Source organism: Sorex fumeus, unplaced genomic scaffold (assembly GCF_029834395.1).
Source record: "Sorex fumeus unplaced genomic scaffold, SorFum_2.1 ptg000123l, whole genome shotgun sequence".
NCBI classification, from domain to species: Eukaryota; Metazoa; Chordata; class Mammalia; order Eulipotyphla; family Soricidae; genus Sorex; species Sorex fumeus.
The window spans coordinates 4,109,817-4,125,228 of NW_026606180.1; the positions used below are offsets into that span (position 1 = coordinate 4,109,817).

Consider the following 15,412-nt stretch of genomic DNA (forward strand, 5'->3'; position numbering starts at 1 on the left):
CAGGTTACACCCAAGTTCAATGGATTTGCTCAGCTTGGAAATTAACCCTTGCCGCTGGAGCGATAGCACAGCGGTAGGGCGTTTGCCTTACACGCGGCCAACATGGCCGACCCGAGTTCGATTCCTCCGCCCCTCTCGGAGAGCCCGGCAAGCTACCGAGAGTATTCGATATGCCAGACACAGTAACAACAAAGTCTCCAATGGAGACGTTACTGGGCCCGCTCGAGCAAATCGACGATCAACGGGAGGGCCTTTACCTTTACCTTTACCTTTCAGGGGAGCTGTGAAGCTTATAGCTTATAGAACAAGATAAGCTTTTTTTCTCTTTATCCAGAAAAAGATATGCAAGTGCCCATTTATCTGAAGAACCAGAATTTTTGTTTTCCTGAAGTAAAAGGATTTGGTTTTGAGACTAAGTTACAATCTTGGGTTTGGGCATCAAAAAGTGTTGCTGGGGGAAAGGACACAAGAGTGAGGTCCTACGAGCATTTTGGCTTTGAGAAGGAATTCAAGGACAAGACTATATAGACAATCACAGAAATTTTTATTTAAGAAACAGTACTCATCTAAGATGTATGCACACCAGATTGGGGTATGGGTCTCCAGGAGTAAGAGAACTTAAGGGAAGTGATATTCTTAAGGGTTGGAAATGAGTAGCAAGACAGGGGTGGTGTTAAACTCCAACATGTGTTGTAACATAAGTATTACATGCGTGTTCTGTCTTGTGTGTCATTAGCATCTAATTATGCAGTTAGGCAGCATGCAATTGCTTGCTAGGGAGAAAAGTTAAACAGGGTGGGGTTCTAGTCATTCAATCCCTTCCTTAGTGATCCCTTGGCTGGCTAGAGCTTATCTTCCAAAGTCCTCTCTTTACAGGAAGTTGGAAATCAAGAGGCTGCCTGAGTCTCAGAGCCTTTCGTTTTTCTTCAGACAAAAGAGAAAGGGTCCTTTTTGTTTGTTTCTTGGGGGGATGCAGGGAGATGGGAAGCGGGAGGCACACACCCCAAGGTGTTCGTGCCAAGGTCTCTGGGAAGGCAGCTAATAGCAAAGCAAGCTCCCGGTCTCCTGTACTATCTCTCCGGCCCAGCTCGTTCTGTTCCTTAGAAGACTTTTTTCCATATTTCCTGTCCTGTGGTAATCAAAGAGGGAAACGACGATCATGCCTTCCAATAAACACACTTAAAATTAAGCACTTTTAGTGAAATTGATTTAAAACACGTTGAGAATTGCCCTGACTTGGGTCCTAAGCATTGAAATCATTAGTCTCATTTGCTTCTTACCAAAACTCATTAAGAAAGCTGAGAGGGGTTAGTACTTATTCCAAGCGTTTGGTGGACCGTAACTTTTTACGAAGTCGCTCCTTTTAACTGGCCTATGATGCTTGAAGTGGGAAAGACTTTTGGATCCTTATCATTTAAAAAGAATATGTTGCAATTCTTTTTCCATCACGGTGCAATTTCATACTGAGTCGCAGCCCTGAGGTATGGTGGTCACTGAACTTGCACGGGTGAGAAGTACAGAAACAGTCCCTGGGCGGGGCAGGCAAGGCAGCGGTCGGCGGGGGGACCCCCGCGGCGCGACCGGGCGCGCCCGCCCTCGGCCGAGCACCCTGGGAGTTGTAGTCGGGGGGCGGGGCGCGCTCTGGCCCGCGGGCCAATGAGCGAGGAGCCGCCCCGGTCCGCGCGCCGCGATTGGCTGGAAGTGCCGCGGCCCGCCCCACGACTCCCGGGCCGCCCGCGGCGGGACAGTGGCCACTCGGTGCCGTGTCCGTGACCTGCAGGGAGCCATGGCGGAGCCGCAGGCCCCCTCCGGCGGCCTCAGCGACCAGGCGGCCCTCGGATGCTGCTCGGAGCCGGACCCCAGCACCAAGGTGGGCGCCGCCAGGCCCGGCCCGGCTGCAGGGACTCGCGTGGGCACCGCATGGCCCGGGGAGCATAGCCTGGCCCGGGGGCACCGCCTGGCCCGGTTCAGGCTGCCTGGCCCGGGGTCATAGGCTCGCCCGGGGGGCACCGCCTGGCCCGGGGGGCATAGCCAGACCCGGGGGGTCATAGCCTGGTGTGGTCCGGGCTGCCGAACCCGATGAGCATAGCCCGACCCGGCCCGGCCGGGTCCGGCTGCAGGGACTCGCAGGGCACCGCCCGGCCCGGTGGGCATAGCCCGGCCCAGTGGGCATAGCCCGGCCCGGCTCGGCCCGGCTGCAGGGACTCGCGGGGGCTCCGCCCGGCCCGGTGGGCAGCGCCCCGCCCGGCCTGGCCCTATCCGGCCCGGCTGCGGGAACTCGCGGGGGCACCGCCCGGCCCGGTGGGCATAGCCCGGCCCGATGGGCATAGCCCGGCCCGGCCCGGCCGGCTGCAGGGACTCGCGGGGGCATCCAGGGGAGTCTGGGCGCGGCCACGTGCGGGTCCTTGCTGACCCCGCGACCCTTGGGGGCTGTGGCGACTGCTCCGGGGCCAGCGCGGTCCGCTGTGTGCGTGGCCCTGCCCAGGGTCGAAGGTCGCTGCCCCGCCGGCTCCTCCCAGCCCGGGGCCTCCTTTCTGCAACCGCCCTGGCTGGTTTGTTCGCGGCTGTTCAACCGCGCCCAGAACTTTGCTTTTGCTGGACCCTTTTTTTTTTTTTTTCTAAGTTGCGCCTGGCCTGACTTCTCCCTTCCTGGGGCTCGAACCCCCGGAGGGATGACGGAGTCGTGGCGCTGAGATGCGCAGGAAGCGTAGCCGCGCCTGGGTCCTTTCGAGGAGCCCCTGGACGACCCCAAGACGGCCTCCTGCCCTCCTGCCTAGGTGTCAGTCCAGAGGGCAGTGGAGGAACGCCTGGGCGTCGGCAGGCCACGCGGGGATGTTGCTGTCTAAATTCCACAGTGACAGAACGTTTACTTGATACATACGAGAGCTGATGACTTGCTCTTCGCCTTTAGGACGCAATTAGAAGCTTCTCACTGCTAAGGCCTTGGAGCTCTCGCACCTGGTGTTTACTAGATTAGGAAAATTTCGAGTGCAAGATGTAGGTGAATACATTTATTTATTTTCTTTCACACTCAGCTCATTTGCATGCCTTCACTTTTCGGATAGTTGGGGATTTTTATGTACTGGGTTATTTAATAAAAAATTTTTTTTCAGGGAGGTCTGAATCATTTTATTATATATATATTTTTTTCTTGGTAATTTGGAGTTACTATTTGTTTATTTGAATTGTGGTGCTGGGGGAATGAAGCCCAGGTCTCATGCATACAAAATTTGTTCTTTTTTTGGGTCACACCTGGCAATGCATAGGAGTTACTCCTGGCTTTGCACTCAGGAATTACCCCTGGCGGTGCTCAGGGGCCCATATGGGGTGCTGGGAATCGAACCCCGGTTGGCTGCGTGCAAGGCAGACGCCCTACCCGCTGTACTATTGCTCTAGCCCCCAAAGCTTGTACTTAACCAGGAGCCATATCTCCAATCCAGTTACTATTTTTAGTGATTCATTTTTTCCCTCGGATCAAGTCTTTGTAGTACCATGTGGGGACATAAATAAACACAATAGCTGGTGCCTGTTGAGTGTATGAGGCTGGAGTTGGTGTTTTAAAAATGTTACTTCCTTGGGGGCTGGAGCCACAGTACAGCAGGCAGTGTTCTTGCCTTGCTTGTTGCCCCCCAAATTCAGCCCCCAGCATCCTGTCTGGACCCCAGTCTGCACCAGGAGTGACTCCTGAGCACAGAGTAAGCCCTGAGCACCACCAAGAACAAAAGGCAAAAACAAAACATCTCTAGTTTAATCCTCACAACAACCCTATGGGAAAGGCCTGGTTGCTGTTTCCATTTGACAGTGAATCCAGCCCAGGACTCTTGAGTAACCTGCCCCAGAGGAGCTGTGCATGCTGTGTGTACCCAGCCCCACTGAGCCAGCTTCTGCCTCTGGTACGAACTCTGGAACTTGACCTGAAGCAGGGTGAAAAACTAGAATGAATTCATTTCAGCCCGATGGCAGACTCCCTGCTGGAGGCAAAGAACATGTTACGTTTGGGGGATTCCGAAATGAATAAAATGAGGTCCCTCTGATGTGGGAGTGGGTCTCTACTGTGTGACCAAGTGTGTTCCCAGGTTCTTGTTCACTGATGTCAAAAACAGTATACTGAACCCAAGCTTTCAAACTGGCAGAGAGCAGAAGTTGGTTGAAGGAGGAGAGGAAGACTCCCCAAAAGTGGGCCTGCAGAGAAAATGTCAGGACCGAGGGTGCTTGTTGTCTGCTGTGCTCTTGGCAGGGGTGCTAACTGGACCACCACATTTGTCCCAGAGATGCTGTCTTCTCTCAGATGATCCCAGCATTTCCAGATGAGATTTGAGAAACATGCTCGTCACCCACACAGTGGCTTTGGCATATTCACTTGAGATAGTGACTGAATCATTTCCTTAGACCTAGATGGAGGCCTTGTCATTTTCAGATTGCAGCAGATTTTAGTGTGGTCCAATGGTGGAGTTGTTTGTTTTTGTTGCTGTTGTTGTTTTAAGGTGATTTAAGATGGAGTGCCTCCTGACAACTTACCTTAATTAAACATACATAGGATGAAGTTAGAGTTAACGTGCTATTAAAATTATATGGTGTCTAGGGGCTGGAGTGATAGCACAGCGGGTAGGGCGTTTGCCTTGCACGCAGCCAACATGACCGACACAGGTTCGATTCCCAGCACCCCATATGGTCCCCTGAGCACCGCCAGGAGCAATTCCTGAGTGCATGAGCCAGGAGTAACCCCTGAGCATTGCCGGGTGTGACCCAAAAAAAAAAAAGTATATGGTGTCTAAATTTTTTTCCTGTGAGCACAGGAAGTAGAGCTTTTTGAGTTTATTTTGTTCTGTTTTTTTGGCCACACCAGGCTATGTTCAGGGCTTACCCTGGCTTTGCACTGAAGGATCACTCCTGGCAGTGTTCAGGGGACCTTATGGGGTGCTGGAATTGAACCCAGCTCAGCCATTAGCAAAGCAAGTGCCCTGCCCATTGATATCCCATCTCTGTTGTCTCTGCCTCTGGCCCCAGGGAATAGAGGTTGCTGCTGGTAGCATCTGGACATGGTATTGGTACAGGGTCCAGAGTATATGTAATTTAAAGAGCTTCGTTAAAAACCCTTGTTTTTATATGTGATCTTAGCAAAGTACTTGGGCTGAGTTTTTAAAAGCAAGAGCTGCTATGAGGATGAAATGTGTCAGTGTTCTCTAAACTTTGAAAAGGTCTAAATCCAAGGTTGTATGTCAGCTGTGGGAATCATCAGGAAATGCAGCAGCTGGAAAGTGGGACGGGCTCAAGCAGGAGAGAGAGAGAGAGAGAGAGAGAGAGAGAGAGAGAGAGAGAGAGAGAGAGAGAGAGAGAATTCCAGCACTGCAGGAAGCAGTTGTGTGAGGAGGTAGGGGGGAGGGGTCAAGTGGCAGAAAGTTACAGTGAAGGGGGCTGGTGGAGAGAGTTGTTGTTTGAAGTGCAGATTATCTAAACACTGGAGCAGTGGTAGAGGTTGCAGTGTTAGGTTGGAGCCTGATTTGGGGGGTGGGGGAGAGAGAGCCTGCTGACTCCTCTTTAAGGAGGTTGAATTTTTGTGTAGAGAATGAGGAACCATTCAGGATTCTGTAGAGTAGAACATTCTGTAGAGAAATCGGAGAGAACCTAACTTGGAGGTGATGAGGACACAGATCACGATCACAATCATCCTGTCGATTGCCTCGAGCAGGCACCAGTAACGTCTCCTTCGTCCTAGCCCTGAGATTTTAAAAAGTGCCATATTCAAGGCTCTTTCAGGGTTAGGAGAATGAGACCCATCATTGTTACTGGTATTTGGCATATTGGGTGCACCACGAGGAGTTTGCCAGACTGCCGTGTGGGCAGGTTACATTCAGTAGCCTGCCAGGTTGTCCAAAGCAAGAATGAGATAATAAGATGTCACCCGGTCGCAAATGCAGCCCCGCGATTCTGGGAGCTGGGTTTTATAGTCTCTGGGTCTTGGTCACTGATGGGATTACACAGCGCGGGGGGAGGGGGTGGGGGGTGGCAGTTGGTGGGTGTGACCCCTACTGAAAGATGGAGGATCTGGGTGGAGGATGCTCAGCCCCAATCCGAGCAGGCTTGGAGATCTCAGGCCCGGGACCCGCATGCCTTTGTTCCTCTGCCGGTACCTTCATTCGTGTGGAGAGTGGTCTCAGCATGGCTGTGACTGGTTCTGGAGGTCATTGGCTGCCGGGGCTCTGCTCGAGGCGGGGAGGGAAACTCATGCAGAGGACACAGATAGCTGTGGTAAAAGGTGAGGTAAGTGTTGAGCCCCTGGTTTGGAACACAGAGAGCTGCAGAAATGGAAAGTTAGCTCCTTCTGCATCATTTGCATCTTTGATTCAAAGACCGACCAAATGCCTCTCTTGCAAAACACAGTACCCAAAAGAAGAGAGAACAAGGGGGAATACCCTGCCACAGAGGCAGGATGGGACCAGGGGGATGGGGGTTGGGGGGGATGCTGGGACCCGTGGTGATGGATGACGGGCACTGGTGGAGGGATGGGCACTTGATCATTGTATAACTGAAACCCAAGCACAAAATTTGTAAGCCTATAACTGTACCTCATGGTGTTTCACTAATAAAAAAAGAAAAAATAAATAAAAATTAAAAAAAAAAAAAAACAAAGACCGACCAAAGCCTGTGTACCTGTATCAGATCTGGGGTGATCTTACTTGACACTCTTCACCAGGCCAAATTATTATCTCCCCAAGTGTTGATTTCCTTTTTACTGTCTCTGTTAGTGTTTTTTGATACAGTAATTTGGGGTCCCGTCCCATCAATGTTATGGTGGGTGACAGGATTAGAGAAAGCATTCAGGGTTGGTGACATGCTGAGTTTTAACAAATGGAAAAGGAGTTGGGGGGGGGGTGTATAGAAAGAATGGAAAGGAAGAAGGAGACACAATGACCAAATGGAAGAGTGACACCTTTAGGCCCAGAGAATCATAGTTTGTATGAGATCACAATGACATCAGAATGCCAAGGAGGGGACCTGCAGGAAATTCATTGAGGCCAAAGCTTTAGGCATGGAAATTGAAGGGAAGGTACACAAAATAGTCATCTTTGGGGTGCACAAAAAAAATTGCACTTTCTATTTGATGAATGTAATTTAAAATATGTGCGTCTTATTAATATAATTGTGCTTTAATAAACATACATTTATGGGGAGGTGCAACTCCATTTTTCTAAGAAGATTGATTAGGGATGAAATCAAGACATTTGAGACAAAGTTTAGAAAACTAGTGACAGAAGTTGGATAATGTATGTACCACCCAATATGTCCTTATTGATGGGGACTTTCTTATAAAACCCTCTGAGATACCCTGTGCAGAAAAAGTGCCAAAAACTGTGAAGCACCACTGAAGGACCGATCTTTAACCCAGAAATGACACAGCAGGGTTTTCATGATAAGATGGCTCTGTGTGTGCAGGGAGATCCCTCTGGACTGCCTCAGTGTAAGCCTGCAAGACCAGAAGTAGAGAGAGAGCCACATCCAAAGTATACAGCCTCTGAAGAATTCTCTCTCTTAGACGTGTTTGCTCTTTTCTCTTTGCGTGAAGTTTAAAAGGCCTCATTGATATGGAAGACTTTTTGAGTTTACTGTTACTCTTATCTGTTCTAAAAGCAGTTATAATAGCAGATATGCTTATTAATTCACAGGTAATTGGGGTTTTTTTGTTTTTTGTTTTTTTGCTTTTTGGGTCACACCCGGCAATGCACAGGGGTTACTCCTGGCTCTGCGCTCAGGAATTACCCCTGGCGGTGGTCAGGGGACCGTATGGGATGCTGGGAATCGAACCCGGGTTGGCCGCATGCAAGGCAAACCTACCCGCTGTGCTATTGCTCCAGCCCCAGGTAATTGGTTTTTTTAAAAAGACGAGTTATTTCTATATTTTGACTTTTGGGTCACATCCAGCAATGCTCAGGGGTAACTCCTGGGTCTGTACTCAGGAATTACTCCTGGAGTACTCGGGTGTCCAGAAGGGGTGCCAGAGATTGAACCCGGGTGGGCTGTGTGCAAGGCAAACGCCCTCCCCTCTGTACAATTACTCCAGCCCCTCACAAGTAATTTTCATATTAAAAGTTTCCCTTGCTATGTGTACCCTTGCTATGTGTACCTTACCTATAGAATAAGTATCCTGGAATAGGTTGTTGGTGGGCAATATAAGTGGGAAATGGAAACCTAACACGAAGCAGATTTATTGAATTAATGGAAAGGAAGTGGCTAAGTTCTTTCCCAGACCTACTTGACACATTCTGACCCAGGTCTACCATAGGAAGACAGAAAAGAAAAAATATTGAACAATATTTTCCATCATCATGTGCCCTGGCTGTCACAGAGAGAATTAATCTCATTTTCCTTAGATATGCTTGTGATTCCAGAAGGATCTCTCAGCGACAGGAGTTGTGGCTTACAAAAGTTTGGGAGGTGCGTGGAAGATAATAAATGGGTAAGGCACTTGCCTTGCTCGTGGCATACCCAGGTTTGACCCAGGTTACCAGATATGGTCCCTGAGCACTTCCAGGCGTAGCTCACCCACCCTCCCTCCGGAAAAGGAAAAATAGAACCTAAACTTTACCCATTTTTGTTAATTGAGCCCAAAGACTTCATTGGAAAATGATGTGACAGTTTGGGAAATTTATTGGGGGACCAAGAGATAGTACAGTGGGTAGTACACCAGGTTCGATCCCCAGCACCCCATCGGGTCTCCTGAGCACTGCCAGGAGTGATTCCTGAGCACAGAGCATCACCACCAGGTGTGGCTTAGGTGTGGCCCTCAGGAAAGGAATAGAGAGGGGTGTGGTCTCTGTACTTCATCCTATTGATAAAAGTCTCACAATGTTACTGGGCCCTCTGGAGAATATTGATAAACAACGGGAGGACAGTGACAGTGACAGTGACTCTAGTGACCCAGAAGAAGGCAAAGAAGAAAAAACAGAAAACAAAAGCAAATAAATAACCAACTTAATCCCTAATATTTTGATAATTACAGTAGCTGAAATACACTGAGAGGACTTTGCAGAGTGCATTTAAAAGCGTGATTCAAATTACTAAATGTGGGATGGTGAATGGCAACTAGATTTGTTGTAATTATTTTGCCACATTTTTTTGAGATCAGTTATTGTGCTCTATACCTTAAAAGTACCCAGTTATCTCAATTCAATGGAAAGAAAAAATAAAAATCTAAAACTATGCCTATATGCTATCTGCTTGAAAGTCACTTAAAATGTAATAATAGAGGCAAGGTTCAGACAAATGAATGGAAAAGACTCTATCGTGCAAAACATCAGTCAAAAGAATATAGTGGCAGCCCTATTAATAGGAAATGAACTCAAGAGCAAAGGTAAGTATCAGAGATGTATGTTATATGACCATAAAAGAGCTCCTTGTGGGCGCCAGAGTGGTAGATCATACAGCATGTAGAGCACTTGGCTTCATGCAGCAGACCTGAGTTGGATTCCTAGCACCCCATATGGTCTCTTGCGCCCCACTAGGAGTGATCCCTGAGTGCAGAGCCACGAGTAATCCCTGAGCATAGTCAGGTGTGGTGCCCCCCCCACCAAAAAAAAATAAAGGGAGACTCCTTGATTAAGAAGACATTGCAATCCCAAATGTGTTTGCACCGAACAACAGAACTGCAAAATATATAATGCAAAAACTGATAGAACAGAGAGGAAAAATAGACAGTTTGGAGAGTTCAGTTACCCCTTTCTCAAGCCTTAATAGAACTAGAAGTTGGCCAGGTTATAGACAAGCAGCATCATTGACAAGCTCCAATGAACATTTATCAAATGAATGTGCAGTCACTCTCTAAAGGGTTCCAGTCTTCTCACCAGGGGTCTTTAGAGAGCATCAGTGCCGAAGCCTCAGTGAAAACAAAGAACAAAACCATATTTCCAGCACAGCAAATACCAAATTCCAAACACAAGCACAAGAGCAAGTCAGAACCACAATTAAACACAAACTCTAGCACTGTAGCACTGTCCTGTCCTCCCGTTGTTCATTGATTTGCTCGAGTGGGCGCAGTAACCTCTCCATTGTGAGACTTGTTACTGGTTTTGGCATATCCCATGTGGGCGAGATACTCTCAGTAGCTTGCCAGACTCTCTGAGAGGGGTGGAGGGATCGAACTTGAGTTGGCCCAGTTGGCGGCATGCAAGGCAAACGCCCTACCTGCTGTGCAGTCGCTCTAGCCCTTAAATATTATTACTGGCTGGAGCCGGAGTGATAGCACAGCGGGTAGGGCATTTGCCTTGCACGCGGCCAACCTGGGTTCGATCCCCGGCATTCCATATGGTCCCCCAAGCACCGCCAGCAGTAATTCCTGAGTGTAGAGCCAGGAATAATCCTTGAGCATAGCTGGGTGTGACCCCAAAAACCAAAAAAAAAAAAAAACAAATATTATTACTGGAAGGGTAGCACTGTCCTCCCGTTGTTCATTGATGTGCTGAACGGGCACCAGTAATGTCTCCATTGTGAGGCTTGTTACTGTTGAATATGTCATGGTTAGCTTGCCAGGCTTTTTGCTGTGAGGGCGCGATACTTTCAATAGCTTGCCAGGCTCTCCGAGAGGGGTGGAGGAATCAAACTGGGGTTGGCCTGGGCTGGCTGCATGCAAGGCAAGCGCCTTACCCGCTGTGTTATCACTCCAGCCCAAACACAAGCTCAAACAGAACAAATTGAATACAGGCAGAAACACAAATGGTGTCCCAGCAAATGCAAGTTCTCCCGAGGAGGCAGGTGGCAGGTGGTAGGAAGATCACCTTGATATTTTTCCAATAAGAAACTTAGGTTGAGAGGCCCGGAGAGATAGTACAGCATGTAGGGTATGCTATCTTTTTTTGTTTTGCCTACGGCTGACCCAGGTTTAATATTGTTCCCCAAGCCCACCGAGAGTGATTCTGAGCACAGAGCTAGGAGTAAATCCTGAGCACTGTTGGGTGTGGTCCCCAAAACCAAAATTGAAAAAAAGGTAACTTAGGTTGAGACTTGCAATTTTTATAGGTCCATTTATCAGTTTAGAAGCTTTCTAGCTAATTGCGATCCAACAAAGTAACAGAAATTAAGTACTTATATTTTTAAGATTGCTAAGTTACATAGCAGTTACATAGGAGCTGGAGCGATAGCACAGCGGTAGGGCGTCTGCCTTGCACACAGCCAACATGGCCTACCCGAGTTCGATTCCTCCGCCCCTCTCGGAGAGCCCGGCAAGCTACCGAGAGTGTTCGATATGCCAGACACAGTAACAACAAAGTCTCCAATGGAGACGTTACTGGGCCCGCTCGAGCAAATCGACGATCAACGGGAGGGCCTTTACCTTTTACCTTAAGTTGCATAGTGCTCTGATCTCTGCCTATTACGCAACTTCTTTGTTTTTCAGTGATCACTAAGTCAAAGTGAGACTTTCTAGCCCCTGTGTTTAAAAGTGATTCTACCTTTCTTCCCCCTCCACACCCACTGCAGTCTTACTGAGAGACCCTTGACTGGCTGGCTGGCTGAGGTCTAGCAGGTACCGTTCCTGAGGGAGCAGTTAACCCTGGTCTCCCTGGAGGACACAAAGGGTACTTGCAGGCACAGGAAGTCAGGGAGAAGAGATTTTTGGAAAGGGCACTTGCTGGGGGAGATCTGTGTGCGTTTCAGAATCTGAGGTTGGAACGTTGCCTGGCAACAGACACACTCGGAACTGCAAACTCCTCTGGCTTCTGAGAGAGGGAAGCCAGGAATGCTATGAGATAGCGTGTTCTCTCTGGAGAAGGAGTATCACTAAGGGGCGGCCCTCTGTCTTGAAACTGTCTTGAAAACTGGTCGCTGTGATAAGCACATTTAACTGGTGAAGGGGTGTCCATTATTTTCTTCTGAAAGGATTATAGGATAAAGTGTCCAAAAACCAGGGTCCAGCAAAGACTGGACAGGCAGTGGGAGGGTACTCACCCCAGACACGCCCTCAGATGATGCCAGAGTGGTTCTCTGCTGTGTTCCCAGGTTTTTCTTGAGTGGTCAAAGATTGAGCACACTTAGCTGAAGGTTTACAAAGTAGTGGGATATGGAAGTTTATTGAAGGAATGAATGATTCCCAGTGAAGACATCAGAAGGAGTCCATCAGGACAGTTGTCATCTAGGGTTATTGCAGGTTCTCCTCACAATAGCACTAACTAACATACTCTGATGGATGATGCCGTTTTCTCTTAGATGACACAATAAAGCTAGAGTGTCCCAATAGCTCTAGACAGTATTTGATAACATCTTACCACCCCACAGTGTGGGCATATTTTACTTTAGCTCTTGGCAAAGCCATTAAAAAACTATAGCCTCCTGGAGTGTCTCAGAGAGAACTTAGCAATGCTTGATGCTGTAGCTTCCTCTAAGCGGAAGGATTGTTGTCATTTCTGCATCAGAGATGATATCACCATGTCTGCCTGGGAATGAGGCCTTGTAGTTTGCAGAGTGCAGTAGAATTTAAGGCGGCGCAGTGGTAGGGTGTTTTAAGTTGGTTCTAAATGGGGTGTCTCCTGACAGCTGACAGGAACCTGAGGATTTCTCTTTCACCCTTTTGAGGTCCACTGGGATTGGTACCTTAATTCCTTCTGCGGTATCCAGTATTGACAGTGAGAAACATGCCTTGAATTCAGCCTTGCCTGAAGCTCCTGCTGAGACTGCATGTGCTCTGGCTCTGCACCTCCTGCAGGGTGAGCACAGTGACCACGAGGTCTGCTTCAGCAGCCTCTGTGGTTGCCTGTAGTCGTGCCTGAAGGATCTCGATGAGAGTAGACGGGCACCAGCCCCCTCGGGCAGGATGGGGACTGATGGCGAGGTAGTCGCTGATTAGCTCAGGAGTAGGGCATTGATATTTACCATGTGTCTGGGACTGGCTCTGATCTGTGCTGAGAATGTGAAGTGGGTGTGGTCGTCTGACTTTGGAGGGTTGAGGGCTCGTCATCTAAGCCACAGAAGTTTTTGTGATTAAAACCAGTAGAAAACCATTGCCGAGTAGTGTAATGCTCACGGATGCTTCCAGATCCCAGGTTTGGTAGGAGCTGCTTCTCTCTCTTTCAGTTATTTGCTGAAACTGAGACTTTTGGGAGTCCACAATGAGAAAAGCAGTCCTGATGCTCTGGAAAAATGCACCTTCAGAACCAAGCAGCCAGTGATATGGGATCCTAAGCAGTGGATGAATATTCAGATTGCTTTAATCTTGTATTCATTATGATCTGCTTATTAAAATAAATTCAGGAGCTGGAGAGATAGTAGGGTGCTACCTTGCAGCCACACTGGATTTGATTCCTGCCATCCCATATGGTCCCCCGAGCACCACCAGGAAGAATTTCTGAATACAGAGCCAGGAGCAACCTCTGAGCACCACAGGGTATGGTGCTGGCTTTATGAGATTATTTTATTTATCGATAAATGATTTGAGTTAAATGAGAATCGCTGTTACGGCCACTGTCCTCCCATTGTTCATCGATTTGATTTGCTCGAGTGGGCACCAGTAACATCTCACAACAAATTGTGAGACTTGTTACTGTTTTTGGCATATTGAATATGCCACAGGCAGCTTGCCAGGCTTTGCCGTGCGGGCGAAATACTCTTGGTAGCTTGCTGGGCTCTCTGAGAGGGGCAGAGGAATTGAACTCAGGTCCGCCTCATGCAAGGCAGACATGCTACTCGCTGTCTATAATGCTTAAAATAAGAATCTCTTTCGGTGACTTAAAAATTGAGCAAAATTGGGCCCTGGCTATAGAAGAAATGGCAGAGCACATGGTAAGGTCTGCTGGTGGGGGGGCCCTAGTGTTGGGAGATAACTCAGAGGGCCGGAACACATAAGTGGATCTCCAGCCCCATGTGCAGGGGCCGCCCCATCCCCTAGTAGTATACTCGGGTGTAGCCCTGGTGACACCGAGCCCCTTGGAGTCTGAGCACTGAGCCAGTTCGGTCAGCACTATGGTATCCGGTACCCCAACAGCACTGTTGAGGAACCCTACCACCTACAATTAGTTATGCAGAATGAATAAAATACATCTGTATTTTGCATGCTGTGAGCTGTGGGGAAAATAACCGTGTGACTGCTGAGAAAGGTCACACTTTCTAGATTGTGTTGTCAAGTCCTTGAGTCCAACCTATCTGCTGGGAAGCACCGTGTGGCCAGCACTCAGGATCAGGCAGGGGCGCTGGCAGGAGACACTAGCTTCTTGAGCACCTGAGAGACAGTTCCTACCGGGATAGTAGGAGTACCTCAGACAGTGAACACAACGAATGAGATCCCTAGGCAAGTAGTATTACCATTAATTATACTTGTTATAGAAGTATTATTAACATTGTAAGATTGGTACCATCTTAAGTCCATCAATCAACACACACTTTTTCATTAGTCAAATCATTTGTAAGCTGAACAATTTCACAGTGCTCAAGAGCATTCTTTCATGCCTTTCATTATTGGAGCCTAGGGTCTTATGAATAATTCTGCTGATTTCTGTCGTTTTTTTATGCATAGCTCTGGTTTGTGCATTTATTCAAGAAATACGGTAGTGTTTGGGGGGGCTCTCCCAGGAGTTTGGAGCTTGGGGCAGCTCAACCATGCTTGGACGAGCAGTGCAGGCCTGGCAGTTTGGAAGCCATCCCCAGTGGTTCTGCGGGAGGCAGGCGGGGGCAGGGAACAGACTCAGGGCCTTGGTCGTGGAGGACCACAGCCCTTTGCGCCTTGTTATCGGACACTATTTGTGACTTGTGTTTGGTTGCCGCAGAGCAAGCTGGAGCTCTACGTAGTCAAAGTGGAGGGGTCACGAGACTGCTGCACAGTGGAGGGTGCAGTCAGCAGAGTGGAAGAGTGACTTATGGGGGTAGTGGTGGGGCTGGCAGGAACCTGGGCTTCAGTCCTTCACCTTTGAGGGCCAGGGCTGCCGGTTTTATGCACTGTTGGTAGAAGGTTATTCCTAGGGCATAAACTCCTGGGCTCTTCGGTTTTGTTTTTAGTTTCCAGGCTACACGAGGCTGTGTTCAGGGCCGACTCCTGTCTCTGTGGGCAGGGATCACTCCTAGCAGGCTTGGGCGACCATCCGGGGTGCTGGGGATTGAACCCAGGTTACCGCGTGCAAGCCAAGCAGCTGACCCACTGTACTACCTCGCCAGCCCCTCCTGGCTCATTTTTATTTTTGCTTTTTGGGCTGGGTAGGGTGTTTGCCTTGCTTGCACGCTGCCAACACGGCCGAGCCAGGTTCGGTTCTTCCGTCCTTCTCGGAGAATCCAGCAAGCTGCCGAGAGTATCCTGCCCGCACGGCAAAGCCTGGCAAGCTCCCCGTGGCGTATTAGATATGCCAAAAGCAGGAACAACAGATTTCACAATGAAGATGTTACTGGTGCCCGCTTGAGCAAAATCGATGAACAACGGGAGGACAGAGCTACGGTGCTGCAG

The 15,412-nt window shown here is 49.0% G+C and overlaps 1 protein-coding gene across 1 annotated transcript in view; it reads left to right on the forward strand.

Annotated features, from left to right (window-relative positions):
• The first annotated feature begins 1,755 nt into the window (after nt 1–1,755).
• The window catches only part of GLO1 (glyoxalase I), a 29,205-nt gene continuing 15,548 nt past the window's right edge, over nt 1,756–15,412 (forward strand). Inside the window, exon 1 of the mRNA XM_056137312.1 lies at nt 1,756–1,870. Coding sequence (XP_055993287.1) covers nt 1,787–1,870 — 84 coding nt within the window. The 5' untranslated portion in view covers nt 1,756–1,786. The remainder of the gene's footprint in view (nt 1,871–15,412) is intronic.